Source organism: Aquarana catesbeiana, linkage group LG11 (assembly GCF_042186555.1).
Source record: "Aquarana catesbeiana isolate 2022-GZ linkage group LG11, ASM4218655v1, whole genome shotgun sequence".
Classification (NCBI taxonomy): Eukaryota; Metazoa; Chordata; class Amphibia; order Anura; family Ranidae; genus Aquarana; species Aquarana catesbeiana.
The window spans coordinates 112,328,501-112,355,585 of NC_133334.1; the positions used below are offsets into that span (position 1 = coordinate 112,328,501).

Here is a 27,085-nt window from a genome sequence, read left to right on the forward strand (position 1 = left end):
AGAGGGTACCTGTACCCGCTTCCCCCACCCCCCAAAAAAGTGCCAAATGTGGCAGTGGAGGGGGGAGGATGCAAACAAGCGGAGTTTCCCCTTTTAGGTTGGTCCTGTATATTTATAGTTATTAGCGGCCGGTGGGATATGTTTTCTGGTGTCAGAAGTTGTTCTATAAGTATATTATCGAAGCGTGGAAGGTTACTAGTAGTATACAGAGGGTAAAATAAGTATTAAACACATCACCATTTTTCTAGGTAAATATATTTCTAAAGGTGCTATTGACATGAAATTTCCACCACATGTCGGCAATAACCCATGCAATCTATACATACAAATAAACCAAAACAAATAAGTTCAAAAATGAAGTTATGTGTAATAAAATGGAATGCCACAGGGAAAAAGTATTGAACACATGAAGAACGGGAGGTGCAAAAAGGCATGGAAAGCCAAGACACCAGCTGAAATCTATCAGTGATTGGAAAGCAATCCTGCCCCTTGTCAGTGCAAATTAATATCAATTAGTTCAGTCTCAACCGATGGCCTATAAAAAGGTGTTTCATTACCATGGTGTCGCACAAGAAACATCTCATTAAGGGTAAAAGCAAAGAGCTCTCTCAAGACCGTCACAACCTTATTATTGCAAAATATACCAATGGCATTGGTTACAGAAGGATTTCTAAACTTCTGAATGTGCAAGTGAGCACTGTTGGGGCCATAATCCGGAAGTGGAAAGAACATCATTTCAACATAAACTGGCCATGACCAGGTTCAAGATTTTGCAAAATGTGTCCATTCAGGAAAATAATTATAAGACTCTGACACGATGGTACAGAACCCCAGCCATCTTGAACAAAATTAACCCTTCATTCCCCAATAAATGCTGGAGATGTGGGGATGAACCGGGCACTCTGTTACATATTCTGTGGTCATGCCCAGCTATTCAACCATTCTGGACGCAAGTCCGAGAACTCACGGAATCAATATCGACCTACAACTTAGACCATTCCCCAACCCATTGCCTGTTTCACCACTCAGATTTATCTATGACATACTACCGTAAGACACTGGTCCTACCCCTACTGAATGCAGCGAAAATGTGCATCCCTAGACACGGGGGTACGTCTCATGCTCCGATCATCCAAGAGTGGTTCTCGCAAATTAATAAAATAGCTGACATGGAAGAACTCATTTCCATATCACGAGACTCCCCAGCTAGCTTCTCCAAGACGTGGGCTTGCTGGACTCACTTTCGGTCAACCGACAGATACCTAACACTGATGAAATAATTCCCGACTTGATACTGCCCACCTGAGACCACCACCCAACACCCGACTTCTACACTATTTAAACCTCTCAGCTGCACCTCTCATATACCCTGTCTTCCTACCCAGATGGCGTGGTCCCCCCACCCCTAAACAAGGGACGAGTATGGGGGGTCACACGTCGAAATTAGCCCAGTACTACTCTCCGAGAGTAGAGATCAGACAAACCTGACCTACTTCACCATGAATTAATACCAATCCTAATCTACACCACAAATGACGGAGACCGAGGGGACATTCACCCCTCTATTTCCCTTGACCCCCCCCTCTCCCCCTTTCAGTTCCCTCTCCTCCCCCCTCACCTCCCATAGATATCCCCCCCCCCCTTCTTTACTTTTCTCTCTTCTTTTCCCTCCTTTACTTCTCCTTCTTTCTTCACTTACTTCTCAATATCCACACACAACCCCTCTTAAACCTCTGTACGGTACGGATCTCCTAACAGAGATCCCGACCAATACCTCCTCTGAATATGTGGATTGAATTGTCATACAAACCCTTACGCCTTCACCCAACGAGTGGGAATTCCCCCCAAAATCATAACTGCAACCTGGAAGGAGGGGTGGGAAAGAAAGAGGGGGGGGAAATAAGAGGATATATTTTATGCTACCATAATTAACACTAACCTCTCGACAGTTACTTCAGTGTGATAATGGATTAGCCCAAACCATCCCGCCTTACATATACTATAAAGCATCAGCAAGAGATTTTCTGTTATAACCGATTCATTGTTATCTTTGTATTAATTGTAAGAATCTATGTCTATTCCCCAATTCTTGTACATTTGTATGATGATACTGTCACACTATCATATCATATTGTTTAATTTTTCTTTCTTTCAATAAAAATATATTTTGTAAAAAAAAAAAAAGTGGAGCACAGGGCTGGGGAGCAGAAGGGTTCAAGCTCAACCCTTACACAAGCAAGAGGTAGAAAAATACGTTTAGGATATTTTAGAGTTTGAAGGGATATTAAAGGCAGATTTTTTTTTCATACTGATGCTGCAGCATGGAGGTGAGTATGTGTGTGTGTTTTTTTTCCAACTCCATACTTCTCCTTTAAGGCATAAGGGAGGATACAGAAATAAAACTTTATAGTCAATTAGGAAAGTCCTGCACAAGATAAAATAGTTTTTTTTGAGGGGCAAATATTTGTGTGTTTTTTTCTTATTAAAATATGTAAACAGGATATGAATAGGGAAGGAGATGTTTGAAGGGGAAGGGGTAACGCACTCTGCAGTGTAGATGAGCATCATGGGAAATGTAGTTCCAACACATCTGGGGTGCCAAGGTCCGCCATCACTGTCCTAGGGCCTCGTTTGGTTATAACTAAGATCTGTATATACCGGATAGGAAGCAGCTATTTGTACCTTTAAGAAAACCAGAAACCATTTCCCTAATTTCAGTTTTCATTCCAGTTTAGAGAAATAAATCAACTTTCTCTTTTTGGCAAAATATACTTTTCACTTTGTCCTTACATGATCTCTGCTTCGGTAAAGTGTCCACTCCTCCACCTAATTGTTCTGCTTATCTTCATAAATTACTCAGTGACTGTGCCTTTTAGGATTTATGAGCAGTCAAAGAAATGTTTCAGTTTAGCCTAGTCTAAGTAAAGTGTCACTCCTTAGCACATAATCCTAGGGATCTTTGTAGTGCCTGTATTCTAGTCAAAATATGCACACTTTCCTCTTAAAGGAATTGTAAACCCTCATGTTTTTTCACCTTAATGCATTCTATGCATTAAGGTGAAAAACCTCTCATGCTGTAGCCCCCCGTTTTACTTACCTGAACGCTGTCATTCTTCGGCCTGGAATGAGCATACCAGCTCTAGCTGGTGTCTCGTGTCCTGATTGGATTGATTGATAGCAGCGCAGCTATTGGCTCCCGCTGCTGTCAATGAAATCCAATGGACACAGATGCAGGACTCGGGAGCGTGCCCGCACGGGTGTGCACCAAGGAGAGCGCTTCTCCGACGTGGACACTCGATGCGGAGAGGAGCCAGGAGCGCCACTGAGGGACCCCAGAAGGGGAGGACCGGGGCCATTCTGTGCAAAACAAACTGCACAGTGGAGGTAAGTATGACATGTTTGTTATTTTTAAAAAAAAATGAAGCTTTACAATCCCTTTAAGCCAGCCATAGATGGATTGAAATTCTCTGTTGGACCGGCCAAATTTCGATCCATCTATGGGCAAGCTGGTTGTACAGAAATCGATCTCTCAATTTGTCCCTATTAACTATTAGAAAATTGAAAGAACTTCTGAAAACAAACATTTTTAAACAGAAATCTATCATAAATGATCAGCTTAAGGGTGGCCATACATTATGCAATTTTCTTTTCTTCAAGCACTGGTTTGTTGTTGATGGGGGGAATCCCTACCGCTGTGCTATTGTATTCTGACAGCAAGAGCTTTCGCCATCATCAGGATACTGATTGATCACTGCTGTTGGCTATAACCAGCGGCAGTGTTTGTATGAAAAAAACGGACAGTTGGCAGACTGACTTCATTACCAGCCAAACTATTGATGGATCAAAATTCAGATGGTTATTGCTGAACCAGATGAATTTCGATCCGTCTATGGCCGGCTTAATCTATGAACCAATTGAACAAAAAAAAAAAAATATATATATATATATATATATATATATATATATATATATATATATATATATATATAAATATTATCATTATGTAAGACTTGTATAGCACCAGCAGGTTGCACAGTGCTTTACAGGGTAAAGGGAGACTACTGTACCATTCTATACAATTCAATGCAAGAGGCTTCAGATGGCCTTCTCCTGTGATAGAATTTTTATCAGAACTTGTAAAGTCCCAAAGCAACACTTTCCCCTCCTCACCATTTTTAAAATAGTGTATACTTCCCTACAGTGCATGTGACGTGCACTGTACACTCTGGCTCATCCATGCCGGGAATGCAACCAAGTGCCACAGACAATGTAACTTCTGTGCGCTTCTGTGAAGTGGCAGTGCGTAGATAGAGAGGAAAGTAACAGTTTTGAGCGATTATCAATGGAGTCACAAATAGGTAGGTGAGTATCACTTTGTTTTAAAGCGTTTCTAAACTCAAGAACACAAATTGAATATATTGCAGCTTACCTTTCCTTAGATGTCGTGGCTGCATTCGTTTTCTTATTTCACTTTTTGTTCTTTCTTATTTTCACCTGGTAATCCTGCCAGGAAAAACGTTCCTATCCTAGGGTGACAACAGTACTGTATCTAGGATGAGCAGCGTTGTCACCCTAGGAATGGAGTATGTTCAAACTATATAACACCTCCCTTTCTCCATAACATATGTTTTTTATTTGTAGGTGATCTGAGCCGGAGGTGGGAGAGGGTACCTGTACCCGCTTCCCCCACCCCCCAAAAAAGTGCCAAATGTGGCAGTGGAGGGGGGAGGATGCAAACAAGCGGAGTTTCCCCTTTTAGGTTGGTCCTGTATATTTATAGTTATTAGCGGCCGGTGGGATATGTTTTCTGGTGTCAGAAGTTGTTCTATAAGTATATTATCGAAGCGTGGAAGGTTACTAGTAGTATACAGAGGGTAAAATAAGTATTAAACACATCACCATTTTTCTAGGTAAATATATTTCTAAAGGTGCTATTGACATGAAATTTCCACCACATGTCGGCAATAACCCATGCAATCTATACATACAAATAAATCAAAACAAATAAGTTCAAAAATGAAGTTATGTGTAATAAAATGGAATGCCACAGGGAAAAAGTATTGAACACATGAAGAACGGGAGGTGCAAAAAGGCATGGAAAGCCAAGACATTAGCTGAAATCTATCAGTGATTGGAAAGCAATCCTGCCCCTTGTCAGTGCAAATTAATATCAATTGGTTCAGTCTCAACCGATGGCCTATAAAAAGGTGTTTCATTACCATGGTGTCGCACAAGAAACATCTCATTAAGGGTAAAAGCAAAGAGCTCTCTCAAGACCGTCACAACCTTATTATTGCAAAATATACCAATGGCATTGGTTACAGAAGGATTTCTAAACTTCTGAATGTGCAAGTGAGCACTGTTGGGGCCATAATCCGGAAGTGGAAAGAACATCATTTCAACATAAACTGGCCATGACCAGGTTCAAGATTTTGCAAGATTTCTGACAGCCTTAAAAAATTATTAGAAGAGTTGTCTAAGAGCCAAGGACCACTTGTGGAGAGCTTCAGAAAGACCTGAAATTAGCAGTTACAATTGTTTTAAAGAAAACAATAAGTAATGCACTTAACCGTCATGGCCTGTTTGCGCACTCACCACGCAAGGCTCCATTGCTGAAGAAAAAGCATGCTGAAGCTTGTTTACAGTTTGCTGTACAACATTAGTCAACATTACAGTATAGTCTGGTCAGATGAGACCAAAATTGAACTCTTTGGATGCCATAATACACACCATGTTTGGAGGTCAAATGGCACTGCCCACCACCCCAAAAAACACCCCCATACCAACAGTGAAGTTTGGAGGTGGGAACATCATGGTGTGGGGCTGTTTTTCAGCATACGGTACTGGCAAACTTCATATAGTTGAAGGAAGGATAAATGGAAAAATGTACCAAGACATTCTTGATAAAAATCTTCTGCCATCTACCAGGATGATGAAGATGAAATGAGGGTGGACATTTCAGCAAGACAATGATCCCAAACACAAAGTCAAGGAAACTCCTAATTGGTTTCAAAGAAAGAAAAGCTGCTAGAATAGCCCAGCCAATTACCTGCCTTGAATCTAATAGAAAATGTATGGAAAGAACTAAAGATCAGAGTTCATAGAAGAGGCCCACAGAACCTTCAAGATTTGAAGACTGTGTGGAAGAATGGGCCAAAATCACACCTGAGCAATGCATGCGACTAGCTTCTTCATATAGGAAGCATCTTGAAGCTTTCATTACCAACAAAGGATTTTGTACGAAGTATTAAATACATTTCAGTTAGTGTGTTCAATCATTTTTCCCTGTGTCATTCCATTTTATTACACATAACTTAATTTCTGAACTTATTTGTCTTGGTTTCTTTGTTTGCATGGATTGCATGGATTGTTACCGACATGTGTTGAAAATTCCATGTCAATAGCACCTTTAGAAACATATTCACCTAGAAAAATGGTGACGTGTTCCATACTTATTTTACACGCTGATGCGTTAACCATTGTGGTAAAAAAATATGTAAGAACTCAATTTTGAGTGAAATTAGGCCATTTTGATCCACCTGGATTTTTACATGCTTTCAGGACCATTGCAGAGAGTCAACTATGCAACTATATGGAAAATGCACTGTAACGGAGGTCAGAAATATTCGAGAAACCAAAAAAATAAAAAAACATTTGTTACATAAACCTAAATGAAGAGCAGTACGTAAAAAAGTTAGCTGATCTACGTAATTGATTAGTGAGTTCCTGTGACCGAACAGAGGGTCTGGAGCAGTGGTGGTGTGTCCATAAGGCCCTCTCTCCTCTCCACCCCCTCTATGAATAATAGATAGATTCACGCATTGCTTCAAAAAAAGGTGGACTCATTGCACAGAGAATTGCGCTTGCAGTCCACCCAGATGTGTTAGAAAAGGAAATACATTCATACAAACACTGAACCACCTCTCCGCCAATCAGGTAGTGTGGGTTTGATACCTGTCACCTGATTGGCTGAAGGCACATGTGCCCCTATTGGATGCCTAGCAGAACGAGAAGAGACACATGGAGGACAGCATGGGGAACACAGGAGCCATCCCACAGCTCACTGCTGTAACCTGCTGCCTGACTCGCTACTTAGATGGGGTAAGTGGCGGGCGGGGGGCACAGTGGCCGCATTTGTTGAGCACAAGTGGCTGCATATGATGGGCGAAAGTGGCTGCAATTGATGGCACAGTAGCTGCAATTGATGGCACAGTGGCTGCAATTGATGGCACAGTGACTTCATTTGATGGGCACAAGTGGCTGCAATTGATGGCACAGTGGCTGCATTTGATGGCTCAGTGGCTGCAATTGATGGCACAGTGGCTGCATTTGATGGCACAGTGGCTGCAATTGATGGAACAGTGGCTGCAATTGATGGCACAGTGGCTGCAATTGATGGCACAGTGGCTGCAATTGATGGCACAGTGACTACATTTGATGGCACAGTGGCTGCATTTGATGGGCACAGTGGTTGCATTTGATGGCACAGTGGCTGCATTTGATGGCACAGTGGCTGCAATTGATGGCACAGAGTCTGCATTTGATGGCACACTGGCTACAATTGATGGCTGTCAGGTCACCTGGGACCAGGTGACAGATGCACTCTGTAGGAGTTGGAAGTGCACCACTAAGGTAGTGGAGCCTAGGACTGAGTGCTGTGGACTGAACCCTGGAAGGCTCAGGAAGCAGGTCTACAGGATAACTAACATGGATCCCAGTGGGAGCTAGAGCATAGATTCCCCAGGGCGCAGAGTCTAAGAGCCAGCGGGTGTTCACCAGAGGCTCTAGTGGTGAGGATGGACTGCGCTGCAGTCTGGCTCCAAGTCGCGGCCCCCAGGGTCTCACAGCTCACGCTAACCGTAGACTACAGGAGAAGAGGAAGGAGGCAGCAGGCTGGAACGACAGGGAAGTAAGGGGTAAGCCAAAGGTCAGGGCGACTAGCAGACAAGGATAAACATAACACGCCAAAGGTCAGAGTAACCAGCAGACAGAGAGAGTCAAGAACAGGCCAAAGTCGGTAACAGGAATCACAGCAAGTACACACAGAGGCTAACACACAATGGTTGATCAGTAGGGATGAGTCGAACACCCCCCTGTTCAGTTCGCACCAGAACATGCGAACAGGAAAAAAGTTCGTTCGAACATGCGAACACCGTTAAAGTCTATGGGACACGAACATGAATAATCAAAAGTGCTAATTTTAAAGGCTTATATGCAAGTTATTGTCATAAAAAGTGTTTGGGGACCTGGGTCCTGCCCCAGGGGACATGGATCAATGCAAAAAAAAGTTTTAAAAACGGACGTTTTTTCAGGAGCAGTGATTTTAATAATGCTTAAAGTCAAACAATAAAAGTGTAATATCCCTTTAAATTTCGTACCTGGGGGGTGTCTATAGTATGCCTGTAAAGGGGCGCATGTTTCCTGTGTTTAGAACAGTCTGACAGCAAAATGACATTTTGAAGGAAAAAACTCATTTAAAACTACCCGCGGCTATTGCATTGCCGACAATACACATAGAAGTTCATTGATAAAAACGGCATGGGAATTCCCCAAAGGGGAACCCCGAACCAAAATTAAAAAAAAAAATGACGTGGGGTTCCACCTAAATTCCATACCAGACCCTTCAGGTCTGGTATGGATTTTAAGGGGAACCCCGCGCCAAAAAAAAAAAAAAAACGGCGTGGTGTCCCCCCAAAAATCCATACCAGACCCTTATCCGAGCACGCAACCTGGCAGGCCGCAGGAAAAAAGGGGGGGACGAGAGTGCGGCCCCCCCTCCCTCCTGAACCGTACCAGGCCACATGCCCTCAACATTGGGAGGGTGCTTTGGGGTAGCCCCCCAAAACACCTTGTCCCCATGTTGATGAGGACAAGGGCCTCATCCCCACAACCCTGGCCGGTGGTTGTGGGGGTCTGCGGGCGGGGGGCTTATCGGAATCTGGAAGCCCCCTTTAACAAGGTGACCCCCAGATCCCGGCCCCCCCCCTGTGTGAAATGGTAAGGGGGTACATAAGTACCCCTACCATTTCACGAAAAAAGTGTCAAAAATGTTAAAAATGACAAGAGACAGTTTTTGACAATTCCTTTATTTAAATGCTTCTTCTTTCTTCTATCTTCCTTCATCTTCTGGTTCTTCTGGCTCTTCTGGTTCTTCCTCCGGCGTTCTCGTCCAGCATCTCCTCCGCGGCGTCTTCTATCTTCTTCTCCTCGGGCCGCTCCGCACCCATGGCATGGGGGGGAGGCTCCCGCTCTTCTCTTCTTCTTTTCTTCTCTTCTTCTCTTCTTCATTTTCTTCTCCGGGCCGCTCCGCAATCCATGCTGGCATGGAGGGAGGCTCCCGCTGTGTGACGGCGCTCCTCGTCTGACAGTTCTTAAATAACGGGGGGGCGGGGCCACCCGGTGACCCCGCCCCCCCCTCTGACGCACGGTGACTTGACGGGACTTCCCTGTGACGTCACGGGGAATGCCGCAGGGAAGTCCCGTCATGTCCCGTGCGTCAGAGGGGGCGGGGTCACCGGGTGGCCCCGCCCCCCGTTATTTAAGAACTGTCAGACGAGGAGCGCCGTCACACAGCGGGAGCCTCCCTCCATGCCAGCATGGATTGCGGAGCGGCCCGGAGAAGAAAATGAAGAAGAGAAGAAAAGAAGAAGAGAAGAGCGGGAGCCTCCCCCCCATGCCATGGGTGCGGAGCGGCCCGAGGAGAAGAAGATAGAAGACGCCGCGGAGGAGATGCTGGACGAGAACGCCGGAGGAAGAACCAGAAGAGCCAGAAGAACCAGAAGAACCAGAAGATGAAGGAAGATAGAAGAAAGAAGAAGCATTTAAATAAAGGAATTGTCAAAAACTGTCTCTTGTCATTTTTAACATTTTTGACACTTTCTTCGTGAAATGGTAGGTGTACTTATGTACCCCCTTACCATTTCACACAGGGGGGGGGCCGGGATCTGGGGGTCACCTTGTTAAAGGGGGCTTCCAGATTCCGATAAGCCCCCCGCCCGCAGACCCCCACAACCACCGGCCAGGGTTGTGGGGATGAGGCCCTTGTCCTCATCAACATGGGGACAAGGTGTTTTGGGGGGCTACCCCAAAGCACCCTCCCAATGTTGAGGGCATGTGGCCTGGTACGGTTCAGGAGGGAGGGGGGGCCGCACTCTCGTCCCCCCCTCTTTTCCTGCGGCCTGCCAGGTTGCGTGCTCGGATAAGGGTCTGGTATGGATTTTTGGGGGAACCCCACGTCATTTTTTTTTTAAATTTTGGCCGGGGTTCCCCTTAATATCCATACCAGACCTGAAGGGCCTGGTATGGAATTTAGGGGGACTCCCACGTCATTTTTTTTTTTTAATTTTGGTTCGGGGTTCCCCTTTGGGGAATTCCCATGCCGTTTTTATCAATGAACTTCTATGTGTATTGTCGGCAATGCAATAGCCGCGGGTAGTTTTAAATTAGTTTTTTCCTTCAAAATGTCATTTTGCTGTCAGACTGTTCTAAACACAGGAAACATGCGCCCCTTTACAGGCACACTATAGACACCCCCCAGGTACGAAATTTAAAGGGATATTACACTTTTATTGATTGACTTTAAGCATTATTAAAATCACTGCTCCTGAAAAAACGGCCGTTTTTAAAACTTTTTTTTGCATTGATCCATGTCCCCTGGGGCAGGACCCAGGTCCCCAAACACTTTTTATGACAATAACTTGCATATTAGCCTTTAAAATTAGCACTTTTGATTTCTCCCATAGACTTTTAAAGGGTGTTCCGCGGCATTCGAATTTGCCGCGAACACCCCAAATTGTTCGCTGTTCGGCGAACTTGCGAACAGCCAATGTTCGAGTCGAACATGAGTTCGACTCGAACTTGAAGCTCATCCCTATTGATCAGCACTGCTGGCTTGCAGTGCACAGGTTAATATAGGGTTCTCTGATAGGGCCTGGAGTGGGGCCATGCTTAGAGGAGAGGTTATAAAACCAGTCAGGTGAGAGGCATCTGGTCTTTAGAGATGAACACATGGAGACAGGTAAGCTGACAGAGAAAACTCTATTGCATAACCATGACAGTACCCCCCCTCTTATGAGGCCTCCCCCTCCCCCCCTGGGCCCTGGCTTAAAGGGAAACTCCAGATGAAACCTCCTCAACAGACATGGCGCAAAGATCTCAGATGCAGTGATCCAAGACCTCTCCTCAGGACCAAACCCTTCCCAATGTACGAGGTACTGAAGAATGCCTCTACGGCACCGGGAATCGAGAACTTGACTAACCTTGTACTTAAGATTATCCTCAGAGACCGAAACCGAGGTAGGGAGAGGACGAGAGGACTTATTGAGGGCTAAAGGCTTCTTAGGAATGGGTAAAGGCATAAGAAGACCATCAGGAGTCTGAGCAGGGTCCCCCAGACCCTTAAAGATGAGCTGGACATCCAACACAGGATCTTCAGACTGGGCAGAAGTCAGTGGATCCCTGAGACCAGGTTGGTTAGAAAGTGATGTGTCACAGAAGTCAAGCTGGATAGCTTCACTGGGCATAGGCTGAACTGGTGCAGAGGCCGACTGAACAGCATTGGCAGGTGTAGCGACCACCAGAATCGCATCACAGGGCGTAGCGACTGTGGAACTGGTAGACGAGTCAGTCTGGGTGTGTGTCCAAGGGGGTCCAGGAACAGGCAAAGGTAAATGACCATGCAAACTGGAGTGAATGATTGGCTCAAGTTCACAGGTGGGCTCCTCATCCAGAGTGCCACATGATCCAGAGAGTGCCTCAGCCCGACTATTGCAGGAGACATTCCAGAAATCGCTATATGCAGCGGGAAGAGCAGAAGATACTGGGATGGTGGCAACAGGAAGTTTCTCTTTTGGGGTAACCTTGAGAAGGCAGGAAGAGGAACAGGAGGAACCCCAAGCGAGGATCCGTCCAGCAGTCCATTCAATGTGTGGAGAATGGAACCGTAACCAAGGAAGACCTAATATGATAGGAGATGAAGCTTTAGGTAAGACAAGGAAGGATATCCACTCCTGGTGGAGTGTCCCTACTGCCATCTTAACAGGGAGGGACTGGAAGAGGATAGGACCCCCTGGGAGAACAGTGCCATCAATCGACAAGACCACCAATGGCGTTGAAAGGGGCAAAAGGGTAAGTCTCATGGAAGATGCAGTTTCCCAATCCATGAAATTGCCAGCGGCTCCGGAATCCAGATGTGCCGAGACCGAACAAGAGGAAGCGCCGACATGAAGGAACACAGAAAGAAGAAGACGAGAAGGTGAAGGTGATACTTCAGGGTCTAATACTCCACCTTCCAGATGTATTAGCCCCGGTCGTTTTTCCAGGCGAAGAGAACAAGTGTCACGAAAATGACCTTTGGCCCCACAATAGAGGCACAGGCCCAGAGTTCTGCGCCTAGCACGTTCTTCAGGAGACAACTTGGTCCAGCCCAGCTGTATAGGTTCCTCAGCGGGCAGGGGGTGCTCCTCGGATCGAAGAGAAGGGACTGGGAGCTCAAGCTGCCTAAGGAACGGGGAGTGCTGGTGTCTTTTTTCCAGGGCCCTCTCCTGAAAGCGAATATCAATCTGGTTACACATGGTGATGACACCGTCCAGATCAGCAGGAAGGGATCTTCCTGCTAATTCATCCTTCGCTCTATCAGAGAGGCCATGTAAAAAGGTTGCAACTAGGGCCTCATTATTCCAGCTCAATTCAGCTGTGAGGATATGGAACTGAAGAGCATACTGTCCCACAGAAGTGGACTCTTTACGGAGACGTAAAAGAGCGCTAGCCGCTGAGGAGACACGACCTGGTTCCTCGAAGATATTCCGAAAAAGTTTCAAGAAATCAGACGGCTAGAAACCACTGGATCATTCAGTTCCCACAGAGGGGCAGCCCAAGCTAGCGCCTCGCCAGACAGGAGGGATATAATATAGGCTACTTTTGCCTGATCGGACAGGAAGTTTTGGGGTTAAAGTTCAAAATGAATCGTGCACTGGCTAAGGAACCCCCTGCAAGCCTTGGAGTCCCCAGAGAAACGGGCTGGAGCTGGCAGTTGTAATGAATGTGTGGCTGCGACTGGTGCGATAGGTGCAGCAGCAGATAGCGGTTGAGGTTGTTGAACCGGGGGTCCTAATGAGGCCTGAACCTGTTCAAAACGGGATGCCAAATCCTGAAGGAATAGCATCACTTGGGTCTGATGCGATTTCTGGGTCTCAAGTCTGCGAACTAAGCCCTGCAACGGATCATCTGCGGGTAGCGGCACATCAGCCAGGTCCATGGCTGATCAAACTGTCAGGTCACCTGGGACCAGGTGACAGATGCACTCTGTAGGAGTCAGAAGTGCACCGCTAAGGTAGTGGACCCTAGGACTGACTGCTGCGGATTGAACCCTGGAAGGTTTAGGAAGCAGGTCTGCAGGATAACTAACATGGATCCCAGTGGGAGCTAGAGCATAGATTCCCCAGGGCGCGGAGTCTAAGAGCCAGCGGGTGTTCACCAGTGCCTCTAGTGGTGAGGATGGACTGCGCTGCAGTCTGGCTCCAGGTCGCGGCCCCCAGGGTCTCACAGCTCACGCTCACTGTAGACTACAGGAGAAGAGGAAGGAGGCAGCAGGCTGGAACGACAGGGAAGTAAGGGGTAAGCCAAAGGTCAGGGCGACTAGCAGACAAGGATAAACATAACACGCCAAAGGTCAGGGTAACCAGCAGACAGGGAGAGTCAAGAACAGGCCAAAGTCGGTAACAGGAATCAGACGTAGGAAACACAGCAAGTACACATGGAGGCTAACACACAATGGTTGATCAGCACTGCTGGCTTGCAGTGCACAGGTTAATATAGGGTTCCCTGATAGGGCCTGGGGTGGGGCCATGCTTAGAGGAGAGGTTATAAAACCAGTCAGGTGAGAGGCAGCTGGTCTTTAGAGATGAACACATGGAGACAGGTAAGCTGACAGAGAAAACTCTATTGCATAACCATGACAATGGCACAGTGGCTGCAATTGATGGCACAGTGGCTGCATTTGATGGCAAAGTGGTTGCATTTGATGGGGACAAGTGGCTGCATTTGATGGGCACAGTGGCTGCATTTGATGGCACAGTGGGTGCATTTGATGGGCACAGTGAGGCTGCAACTGATGTGTTTTTTTTTCAGTATTTTTCGGTTTGTTTGCGCAGAAAAAAAGAAATTATGACCACCAGCCGCCACTGGTCTGGAGGTAGGGCTTCTTTCTCAGCAGGGAGTACAGAATTCATTGCATTTTGCACAAGGACGGCCAGACACTTTGGCACTGACAGATTGTAGTTGAGATCTCTGGCTGCATTTAAAGGTACCAGATAACAAAGAAGATTGGCACTTTTTTGAGCTTACTTCAGTGATGGACAGAGGCGTTCGTGGCTGCAGGTCACCTTGGAAGGGGGCTAGAAAATGCATGGACTGCTGGGACAGACTTTGCTGGGACTTTTTGTGTGTAGTTTTGTGTGGCTTTCTGGACACTGGAACTTCACTCTCTCCTCTGCTCTTCCTTCAACTACTGGCTGGCTGTCCCTGAAGCAGAGGCCAAGACACACCGCCCTCCGAGGACTCGTGATGGGTTTGTGAAGGACCTCCTTTTCCCTGCCACTCTGCCTGGACATCCTCGGGTGAGGCCACTGTTGGCTGGTGAGTCCCTGAATTGCTGCCCTATACACCTGGACTTTGCCCTTGCTGTACTGGATTGTAGCCTGGTACTCACTGTGCATGGATTATTGCCCTGGGACTCTGGGCTAAGTCCCTGTTGTACTAGCTTGCTGCCCTGTTCCTCTGGACTCATGTCTTGATGCGTCATATTGCCACCCTGTTATATTTTTGCATGTCTCTCATGGTGTTGGAATTATTGCCCTGTGGCCTTCCCCTTTTCTGACTTCTTGTTTTTCAGCCCCCAAAAATAAAGAACCCCTTGGCCAGGGGTCCTAAAACTCTTCTTGATCTCTACGTGTGTTTTTTTCCACCCACACCTCCGTCACATGCACTTTATCATGTTTGTCTAAAACTGGGTAATGAGTAAGTAAGTAAGTACTTGTTCCAAGGCTTTTTTTTTTTTTAAATGCACTTCAGGTTTTTCTAGGAGTTTGAAAAGCCAATACTGACCTCTGACAATTGTGCTGGAGGATGGGGTAGGGGAGCTTCCTAGACAACCTTAAGCAAGGCATTTCTTAACCACTTAAGGACCACCCCACGCAGATATACTGCGGCAGGGTGGCCCTCCTGGGCGTAATCATGTACAGGTATATGATTTCGTGTAGTGGGTCTGGGGCGTGTGCACTGCCAGTGACCCTCTCCCTCTGTGACTGGACACAGCGGGAGCCAATCAAAGAGTCCAGCGGCAGCCGCCGGGACCCGCCGATCTTTCACAGGAGACACAGAACCGCGGTCTGTCTATGTAAACAAGGCAGAGTGCCGTTCTGTGAGGGAGGAAGGTGGAGATCTTGTGTTTCAGCTAAGGAGAAACACTGATCTCTGTTTTTCTCCAATAACAACATTCCCCCCACAGTTAGAAAGCACTCCCTAGGAGCACACTTAACCCTTTGATCGCCCCTGATGTTAACCCCTTCCCTGCCAGTGTCATTAGTACAGTTAGAGTGGATATTATTTAGCACTGTATTAGTGTCACTGGTCCCCAAAAAGTGTCAGTTGGGTGTCCAATTTGTCTGCCGCAAAGTCGAAGTCCCGCTAAAAAACGCTGATCACCGCCATTACTAGTAAAAATAAATAAATAGAAATTACATAAAAATATCCCGTGGTTTTGTAGACGCTATAACTTTTGCACAAACCAATCAATATACGCTTATTGGGATACCAAAAATATGTAGCAGAATATATATTGGCTTAAACTGATGAAGAAATTAGATTTTTTTACATTTTGTTATTGGATGTGTTTCATAGCATAAAGTAAAAAATATAGGTTTTTTTTAGTTTTTTTACAGTGCAAAAAATCAAAACCTCAGAGGTGATGAAATACCACCAAAAGAAAGCTCTATTTGTGGGGGAAAAAAAGGACGTAAATTGTATTTGTGTACAGCGTCGCACGACCGCGGAATTGTCAGTTAAATAACGCAGTACCGTATCGTAAAAAATGGCCTGGTCATGAAGAGGGTAAACCTTCTGGGGCTGAAGTGGTTAAGATAAATCTGCAAAAATGTCAACAATTCTGTGTTTTTCTGTCAATATGGGGTGCTGTGTGTACATTAATGAGGAAAAAAAATGAACTTAAATGATTTTAGCAAATGGCTGCAATATAACAAAGAGTGAAAAATTTAAGGGGGTCTGAATACTTTCCGTCCCCACTGTATATATATATAGATATAGAGAGAGAGTAGAGTGGGCTGTGTCTGTGTGCGCTCATCATATGCACAGTGGACAGGGACCTGTCATCCGCCAGCTCGTTCATTGTAGCCGTGACTGGTTCCCAAGTCGCTTAAGCGACCCTCACGCTTTAAAAGGTTGGGCACCCCTGGCCTAAAGTAAAGTTTTCGAGAGTACGATAATTAAACCTTTGAACTGAATTTTGAGAAACCCCAACGTATGTTCCCATTCAAGAGGCATACCTAAAAAGAATTCAATTATTTAAACCATGTTTATCCTGTACATAATATTCTATAGAAGTTTGTATTGTTCAGAAAAGCCTGAAATGTACAGTTAGTGGACAGATTGGTTTAAAAGTGCATTGACCTAGAACGTACCGCTCAAGCCTTGAGACCTTTATAGCGGTTGTAAACGCTTGGATTTTTTTCCCTGCAAGGTAAAGCCATAATGTGCTAGTATGTATTGCATACTAGCACATTAAACATAGTTACATAGTTAGTCAGGTTGAAAAAAGACACAAGTCCATCTGCTTCAACCCTAAGAAAAAAATAAAATAAAATAAAAAATATCATACAATCCCATATACCCAATCCTATACCCACAGTTGATCCAGAGGAAGGTGAACCCCCCCCCCCCAGAAAAGCAGGATCTGATTTGCTACAACAGGGGAATAAATTCCTTCCTGATCCCAGAGAGGCAATCGGATTTTCCCTGGATCAACTCTACCTATAAATGTTAGTACCCAGTTATATTATGTACATTTAAGAAAGAATCCAGGCCTTTCTTAAAGTTAAACTTGTCTTAAAACGAAGCCCTCCCACGCCCAGATGTCGGAGCTAGATGTCGCATTCATCACCCGGGTTCCCTGACCCCTGGCTCTATGACTGGCCGGAGGTCACGATGACATCACTCCCACGCAAGTGCATGGGAGCCGCTGGTCATGGCACAGGGCTCTGAAGAAACGGCACGGGTGGCTGTTCTTTCAGAGCGCATGCGCCAGTGATGTCACTGGCTGCATGTACAGTAAATATCTCCTAAACGTTGCATGTTTAGGAGATATTTACACTACCTATAGGTAAAAGTCATGCATGGAAGTTAACTTCCACTTTAAACTTTTGTTAGGACAGGCAGTGTGCACATCACATTTACAACTGATGATGATCTCCCAGCCCCCAGTCAAGCAGCATTTTTTTAACCTCCTAGCGTCGGCGCCTTAACTGCTTGCCGCCCGCTGGCCGTCATATTATGGCCAGGCGGTGTGGCTCTCGTTCGGGGCGGGCGTCATATGACGTCTGTCCATTTAAACAGGGAATGCGCGCGCGATCGTGTGCGCGCATCCCTGTTCCTTAGGTGGCGGCGTGTCACGGAGACATCGCTCGCCACCGAGGGGGGTGAACAGCCATTGGGCATGGCTGTTTACCACGTGTTCGGCCGTGATGAAGTCACGGTCGATCTCAGATGGTACCGCTCCACTTTGCATGGCGCATGGTTGGTGGCAGTGTGTTCCCGGGAACACTGCTCGTTACAGACGCTGGTAAACAGCCATTGGCCGGGGGCTGTTCACCACGTGATCGGCTGTGATCCTTTCTGATCACTAAATCTAAATACAGAGTGGTAATGAGATGTTAGCGGGTCCTCCTCCTCACACACCGATCATGTGTGAGATGGAGATTGGGGTAACATCTCGTTACTGCTTACAGTGTACACCAATCACAATGATTGCCCCCCCCACAATAAAGAGGACCTGTCACCAACCATCAAAGTGCCTGTCACAGTTCATCTAAGTACCTGTCACAGTCCATATGAGTACCTGTCACAGTTCATCTGAGTACCCGAGTACTTGTCACAGTCCATCTGAGTACCCGAGTACCTGTCACAGTCCATCAGAGTACCTGAGTACCTGTCACGGTCCATCTGAGTACCCGAGTATTGTTGTGGAAATTTTATGAAGATGTATTTTAATATTTATTGTCATAAGTGTCTCCCAGTGTTAGGTCTCCCGCAACCCGCTGAGCTGAGCTGACTGGGGCAGACTGACGCTGGTTGAGATCCGTTAGGTAGTGGAAAACTTCCTGTTGTTTGGAAGAGAGGTGTTTGCGGAGTGGGGATATGTCCGCCAGCGAAGGGCCCCTTTGCAATGCACAGAACAATCATCTGGGGGGGATGTGTTCACTCTACAAACACATTATCGGTTTAGAGGATGTGCGCTCCTGTTACCCCTGTATGCCTAATCAACGTATTTGAGGTGCCATGACGTACACCTGCAGATAAGCTCCCATCAGCAGGAATTGTAGTAATCGTTCATTGGTTGTTGTATAAATTAATTCATCCTGTGTTGACATTTACATCCTGTGTTGTTACATCCTTATTTGGTCATTTCCTGTGTTGACATTCACATCCTGCGTTACATCCTTATTTGGTCATTTCCTGTGAAGTCACATCCTGTGTAGGAGGTGATTGGCTGTTGGAGAAAAACCCTCCAGTCTGTGACTTCCTTTGTGTGTGTGAATAAAAGCAAGTGGACTACTCGGCAAGGCAGTCATGCTGATGGAGCTGAGAACGTAAGCTGTCTGTTTACTTGGGGATATACGGGAAATAGAATGATAGGTAAGGTGCATTATTTCATTAGACGAAATGTGTGCTTATTAGCACAGGAGATATGGTGTGCACATAGCGTACAGCCTAATTTCCCTAGCATAGCGGCGAAACAATGGTAGGAGTGAACAAGGCCTCCTTAGCATCGGATCGAGATGAGGGAGCGAATGGATCCACGTTCCGATGCGTTAGGGAGGCTCTGCTTTGCAAAAGAACAAATTTTTCGTCTTTTTGAAATAATGGCACTCAGGATTTTGAACAGATGTCTGTTGTGTGTGTGAGTGACTGATGCTGTGTAACAAGTTTCTGATGCATATGAGAAATGTATGAATTGTGTATGGTGTTTGACTGTATTGAAGTAGTTTTGAAAGCTTTGATTTGAGAAAATGGCTGCTGCATATTCAAATGACCATGTGGCTTGGGGGAAGGGTGGCCATGCATTGTTGGGACATGTCTTGCTGGAAGCTAGACAATAGCAAGGAGGAGTTCTTTTGTTTTGAGATGAAAAGACCATGCAAGCATCACCTTGGGTTGGATGGTCTCAGGTTTCTAGGATCGCTGTTTGTATTTCTCAGTGTCTTGTTCCTGTGAAAGCTGATGTGAACTTTGAGAAAAGAGTGTATGTTTGAGCCATGTTATTTTGTGGTTTATGTGGCGTTGTTGTGTGATTGGAGAGCCTGTGTTGTTTGGTTGGCCAAGGTCACTAGTGGTATGTAGCCTAAAGTGTGTGTCTATGGTTAAGTGTGCATTATCAATTGTGTAGTCAATCTTTGTGGAGAAAGATTTTGTTTTTCTAGTGAAGAAATCCTGGTTTTGGCGGGATTACATACTTTTCAGTGGAACTGTTCCTAAAATGTTTGTAACTGTTCATGTGGTGTCTCAGTTGTATAGTCAGTTTTTGTAAGGAGAAATCCTTGTTTGTGTTGGTTTTCATTTGTTAATGTCGGACATTTTTCTGTAGTCCGGATTTCATCTACCATTTTGCCGTGCACCGATTTTCGATTGCTGCAACTGCCTTTCTGTTTCTGCTGATTTTAGTCTCGAGCGAAATATAGTCTGTTTTTGCACTGAATTCCATTTCCAGTAGAATCATTTAGGTTTTTATTCCAGTTGCTTTAGAGAAGTTTATGTGTAGCTAGTGAAGAAATCTTGTTTTGGCAGGATCAAAAATTAAATTTCATGAGTTAATGGTGCCATTTTGTTGTGGCCTGGTTTTCATCGGCCATTTTCTATTCCTTTGTGTGTAGCCATGCGGTCTGAGCTACCTAATATCTAGGCACCATTTTTCTTTTAAGTGAAAATCTCTACTTTGCACTGAATTTACTAGCTTTAACTGAGTTTTTGTACTTTTAGCGGTGTGTGTTATTTTTATTTTTAAATGTTTAGGAGTTTCTCAGAGGGCAATTCATTGTTTTGAGGCTTATGTTGTATAGCCGGCGGAGGAGGAGGGGGACTTTGGTTGATCTCTTTGAGCCATCTTTTTACAGGAGTTTCAGTTTGGGCATTTGTTGCGCTATTGTGTGGTATTTCTGTCTCAAAACTTGTGGTTTGACTTCCCAGGGGATATGTGAGTCAAGGGGGATTCCCTCCCATTTGCAATATGGGGGTTTATTGCACCCTCCCCTAGACAAAAGTTTTTAAATTGTTGAAATATATATGATGTGAGCCATAGATTTTTCTAATGTCTTGATAGACAAAATATGAAGCTTTTCAAGGCTTCCCATCCCCCTCCCTCTTCCTGTTCAGGTGTGCAACAGGAAGTTGGTGGGAGGGACTTGGGGTCTTTTCGAAATTCATTCCAGTTGTTTTTTTCTAAGTTTTATACTGTAATACAGTTTTGGGTAGAGAGCAAACAGGAGACATCCACGTTATTGTTGTAATATCGAGGTACAGAGAGAAGCCACATTGTTTCTGTAGAGAAAGCAGGCATAAGTGTTCTGTGTGGTTTAGTCTGGCGACGCAGTGTACGGTCGTACAGCGCAATGTGCTTGTGTATGCATGCGCTGTGAGGGGTAGAGACTTAATTCGGGGGGGGGGGGGTGATCTGTGGTTGTTGACGAATCATTTGGCATAGTTAATAGTTGGTTGTTAACCCCTTCCCGCCGAGCGTGCGCAGATGTGCGGCCTCAGCTTTCGGGGGTTATCCTGGGATGATGCCCGCAGCTCCAGGCATCATCCCGGTACCGTTTTTTAGAGCCAGTGATCGGCTTTCCAGGGATAACAACCAATGCGGCTAAAAGCGGACTTCCCCCCCTCCTGCCGCTCTGAACAGGGCTCCCGTCCCACCGGGAGTCGCACTCATCGATCCGCCACTTCCGGCGGCTAGGGACAGACTGGCACAAAGCCGGAAACGGCTTCGTTCCAGTCTCCTGATTGTAAACACGGAAGCAACGTCACAACGTCACTTCCTGTGCACTCGGCTGCCAGTGGCGCCAGTTTTAAAAAAATATACATTATTCAGAATCACTGAAAATGGCAATCTGAATACTTTGAAGTGCAAAGGAGGGATCGGGGTCTTTTAGACCCCGATCCCTCCATAAAGAGTACCTGTCACCACTTATTGGTGTCACAAGGGATGTTTACATTCCTTGTGACAGCAATAAAAGAAAGTGATCAAAAAAAAAAATTTTTTTTAAACACAATTTAATAATATAAAAATAAATTTAAAAAAATTTAAAGCACCCCCGTCCCCGCGAGCTCACGCAGCAAAGAAAACGCATACGGAAGTCATGCCTGCATATGTAAACGGTGTTCAAATCACACATGTGTGGTATTGCCGCGATCGTCAGAGCGAGAGCAATACTTTTAGCACTAGACCTCCTCTGTAACTCTAACGAGGTAACCGTAAAAAAAAAAATTTAAAGCGTCGCCTCTGGAAATTCTTAGGTACTGTAGTTTGTCGCCATTCCATGAGTGCGTGCAATTCTAAAGTGTGACATGTTTGGTATCTGTTCACTTGGCGGAACATCATCTTTCACATTATACAAAAAAATTGGGCTAATTTTACTGTTTCGTTTTTTTATAATTCATGAAAGTGTCCCTTTTCCCAAAAAGTTTAAAACACTGCTGCACAAATACCGTGTGACATAAAATATTGCAACACTCGCCATTTTATTCTCTAGATTCTCTGCTAAAAATGATATATAATGTTTGGGAGCTCTAAATAATTTTCTAGCAAAAAAATACGGATTTTAAATGTCAGAAATAGGCTTAGTCATGAAAGGGTTAAAAGAATAGTTCTGTGTCAAAAGTGTTGGGACAGCAAGCCATAGAGTTGACGCCTGGGGACTGGACCAAATATAGTGGTTGTAGTCCATCGATTCACCGTAAAAGAAGGCACCGGGCAGTGCTCTCCTAAATGGGTGCAATGGTTTCCCTGGACGCAGGGGTAAGACGATAAGCCAATTCAAATGGGCAATGGCAGTCCGTGCAAGGGAAGGAATGCAAGTCTTCCCACAGTGAGACGGTTGCTCGGTACATGAAGTCTAGTTTTGGGGAAAAGGTCATTAAACCCTTTAAAGTTTGGCAGATATGGTAAGAGGGTTCAGTAAGTTGTATTCCTTTGGAAGATAATATTTGGAATATTTGAGGTGCAATGACGTACACCTGCAGATAAGCTCCCATCAGCAGGGTGTCAGGGAAAAAAACTGAATCAATCCTGTCAGCAGCGCCGTTTCCCTGCGCACATGCGCGGCGGAACGGCGTTTCGGCGCGCGCGCGTTCGCGGTTCAGCTGAACGGCGTGTGCGCATGAGCACTAGCGCACACATAACTTGAATCCTCTGCCTGCCTATAAAAGCTGCCTTGCTGTTCAGCAAATTGCTGGTTTGTCTCTCAGCTTCCCTGTGATTTTGTTCCTGTTTCCTGTTGATCGATTACCTGCTGTGACCCGGATTGCCTTGACCACTTCTGACTCTCTCCTGGACTTGACCCCTGGCCTCTTTAACGGACTTTGTTTACCTCTGGTGTTTGACCCACGGCCTGTACCCGGATTTGCCTTCTGCCTCCTGTGCCTTGACCTTCAGCCTGTGACCCGGATTTGTCTTCAGTTTCTAGTACCTTGACCCTCTGCCTGTTTTGGAACTTTGCTGTTATCTCTTGTGTTTGACCCTCAGCCTGTTCTTGGATTCCTCTCAGCCTTGAAATCCGGCTTCCAGCCTGTCCTGGACTTTGTTATCTTGTTGACCCGCTGGGTCCAACACCTACCAGCACCTGCACAGCTATCCAGCTCCTTGCTGACCTTCACGCAAGATCTGCCCATCCTGATGGTAGCTTGTGCCTCTTCGTGCAATTCACCCTCTGTACCATCTCCAGGGGGTGGAGTGCGCTTAGTTGCAAGAGTGAACTGCTCTCTGCATCTTGGTCTCGGTTAGTACCTTAATCTGACACAGGGATTGTAGTCATCGTTCATTGGTTGTTGTATAATAATTTATCCTGTGTTGACATTTACATCCTGTGTTGTTACATCCTTATTTGGTCATTTCCTGTGTTGACATTCACATCTTGCGTTACATCCTTCTTTGGTCATTTTCTGTGAGGTCACATCCTGTGTAGGAGGCGATTGGCTGTTGGAGGCAAACCCTCCAGTTTGAGACTTTCTTTGTGTGTGTGAAAAAAAGCAAGTGGACTGCTCGGCAAGACAGTCATGCTGATGGATCTGAGAACGTAAGCTATGGTGATGTCTGTTTACTTGGAGATATACGGGAAATAGAATGATAGGTAAGGTGCATTATATCATTAGACGAAATGTGTGCTTATTAGCACAGGAGATATGGTGTGCGCATAGCGTACAGCCTAATTTCCCTGACAGTACCTGTCACAGTTCATCTGAGTACCCGAATACCTGTCACAGTTCATCTGAGTACCCGAGTACCTGTCACAGTCCATATGAGTACCTGTCGCAGTCCATATGAGTACCAGAGTACCTGAGTACCTGTCACAGTCCATATGAGTACCAGAGTACCTGAGTACCTGTCACAGTCCATATGAGTACCTGTCACAGTTCATATGAGTACCGAGTACCTGTCACCGCCCTTCAGAGTACCCGAATACCAGTCACCAGCCAATCAGAGTACCTATCTGTAGTCCATCAGAGTACCCCAGTACCTATCCGTAGCCCATCAGAGTACCCGAGTGCCTGTCACCAGGCCATCAGAGTACCCGAGTACCTGTCACCAGCCCATCAGAGTAACCGAGTACCTGTCACCAGCCCATCAGAGTACCCGAGTACCTGTTTGCAGCTCATCAAGTTACCCGAGTACCTGTCTCCAGCCCATCAGAGTAACCGAGTACCTATCTGCAGCCCATCAGAGTACCCGACTACCTATTTGCAGCCCATGCCTCATAGAATATACGTTGGGGGTTTGCTTTCCAAAATGGGGTGATTTTGTGGGTAATTCCACTGTCCTGGTGCTCAAGGACCTTCAAAAGTGTGATAGGTAGGAATCAGATGAGATGTGTAATTTATGCTCCTAGAACGCCTGAAGGTACTACTTCAGTGTTGGGCCTCTGTATGTGGCCTGTGTAAAAGTCTCACACATGTGGTTTCGCCATACTCGGGAAGAGTAGCAGAATGTATTTTGGGGTGTCATTTTTGCTATATACATGCTATGTGTTAGAAATATCTCATAAATTGACAACTTTGTGTAAAAAAAATGCTTTTTAATTTTTTCTCCCACATTTTCCAAAAACTTCTGGAAAAAAATGAACTGTTCAAAAGACTCATTATGCCTCATAGATTATACGTTGGGGTGTTTGCTTTCCAAAATGGGGTCATTTTGTGGGCAATTCCATTGTCTTGGTGCTCCAGGGCCTTCAAAAGTGTAATAGGTGGTTGAGAAATAAGATGTGTCATTTATGCTCGTAGAACGCCTGAAGGTGCTACTTCAATGTTGGTCCTCTGTATGTGGCCAGGCTGTGTAAAAGTCTCACACGTGTGGTATCGCCATACTCGGGAAGAGTAGCAGAATGTATTTTGGGGTGTATTGTTGTATGCATATGCTGTGTGTGAGAAATAACCTGATAATATGACAATTTTGTCATATTATATAATTTGTCATATTATAATATGACAAAAAAAAAAAAAAAATCTTAATTTTTCAAAGAATTGTGGGAAAAAATTACAACTTAAAAAAACACACTATGCTACTTACTTAATACCTTGGAATGTCTATTTTCTAAAAAGGGGTCATTTGGGGGTTATTTGTACTTTCCTGACTTATTAGTGTCTCAAGAAATGAGATACACCTGATGTACTGAAGGCCTGATCAGATGTGATAAATTTTCAGTGATTGGCACTATAGTTTGTAGACTCTATAACTTTCACAAAGACAAAATAATATACACTAATTTTGGGTTATTTTTACCAAAGATTTGTAGCAGTATAAATTTTGGCCAAAATTTATGAAGAAAAATTACTAATTAGCAAAATTTTATGACAGACACAAAGAAAAAGGCGTTTTTTTACAAAATTGACAGTCTTTTTTTTATTTATAGCACAAAAAATAAAAAACCCACTAGTGATTAAATACCACCAAAAGAAAGCTCTATTTGTGTGAAAAATGCACAATACTGTACTGCAAATTTCATACGGGTACAGTGTTGCATGACTAATTGTCTTTTAAAGTGTAAGATCGCTGAAAACTGGTCTGGGCAGGAAGGGGGTGTAAGTGCACTGTATTGAGGTGGTTAAGAGGTTTATGATGCCGGGAGGTGGGGCACGGCTTAAGATCACGGTGATTGGCTGTCACGTGGTCCCAAAACTTTCGGTTAGTTGACGGTAAATGTGCTGGGAGTGTGCAGAGCGTGCGCTCTCAGCACAAGTACATAGGCAGCAATTAACGCAAATATGGGACCCCTCTGCGCTGAGCACCAGGCGCTGAGAGGCTGCATATTTGCATATGGGGGACACCAAGGAGTTAAATATATTTTTAAGTTATGCTATGTGATAAGGAAAATGTAACACATCTAACATGGGTATTATACCAATTTAGCTGCAAAAGTTAAAATACACATTAAAGGTGGTTCTATGTAGGCAACTTATTAACTGCAGCAAACCATCTGCCTGAGCTGTAATCTCTACAGTATGTGACCTAGGTTACTGAGGTATGGTGCTTTGCACTCATGATCGCATCTTTGCCATGTCATAATTTCTACATGTTGCATAGTGTACAGCTAACACTGGACATAGGAAAACATTATGGCTAATTAAACTATAATAAAATAATTTTAATACATAGCTGCCCCCCATTAAATTTCATTCTATCGTGTACTAAATAAGTGATAGCATGTTTATTTTGATTACTTTTGAAGGAAGTTACATGTTTGCATATATTCTAAAATATGTATATTAAGTACAGCAGCAAAGAAAGGAACACTTACATGTCTTCATCAAAGTGGCTCATTTTATATTGCATATGATGATTGCGAGTAAAAACGTGTATAATGATACGAGTTAAATTATCCTGGTAGTTCCACTCCCTGTACTTGTAAATTTTGTTATTCATTAGCTGGTTTAGTTGAACATTAATAGAACATAACTTTATTTGGCAAGTATGTCATTGGGATCAGACACAGACTATATTACCAAAAGTATTGGGACACCTGCCTTTACACGCACATGGCATCCACCCTTTGCAGCTATAACCGCTTCATTTCTTCTGGGAAGGCTGTCCACAAGGTTTAGGAGTGTGTCTATGGCTCGCATTCTCCATTCTAATTCATCCCAAAGGTGTTCTATCGGATTGATGTCAGAACTCTGTGCAAGCCAGTCAAGTTTCTCCCCCCCCCCAAACTCGTTCATTCATGTCTTTATGGACCTTGTTTGTGTGTACTGACCTCAACCCGATAGAACATCTTTGGGACAAATTAGAGCAGAGACTGCGAGCCAAGCCTTCTTGTCCACATCAGTGCCTGATTTCACAAAAGCGCTTCTGGAAGAATGGTCAAATATTCCCATAGATACATGCCTAAACCTTGTGGACAGCCTTCCCAGAAGAGTTGAAGTTGTTATAGCTGCAAAGGATGGGCTAACTCAATATTGAACCCTACAGACTAGGACTGGGATGCCATTAACGTTCATGTGCGTGTAAAGCAGTGGTTCTCAACCTGGGGGTCGAATGATGATTTGCCAGGGGTCACCGAATCCTGGGCTGTTCCTGAAGCCCGCACCACTC

General features: G+C 44.9%; 1 protein-coding gene across 1 annotated transcript in view; it reads right to left on the bottom strand.

Moving 5' to 3' along the window:
• Positions 1-26,415, bottom strand: part of LOC141112262 (sulfotransferase 1 family member D1-like) — a 182,450-nt gene extending 156,035 nt beyond the window's left edge. Inside the window, exon 1 of the mRNA XM_073604896.1 lies at positions 26,292-26,415. Coding sequence (XP_073460997.1) covers positions 26,292-26,326 — 35 coding nt within the window. The 5' untranslated portion in view covers positions 26,327-26,415. The remainder of the gene's footprint in view (positions 1-26,291) is intronic.
• Between the last annotated feature and the right edge of the window lie 670 nt (positions 26,416-27,085).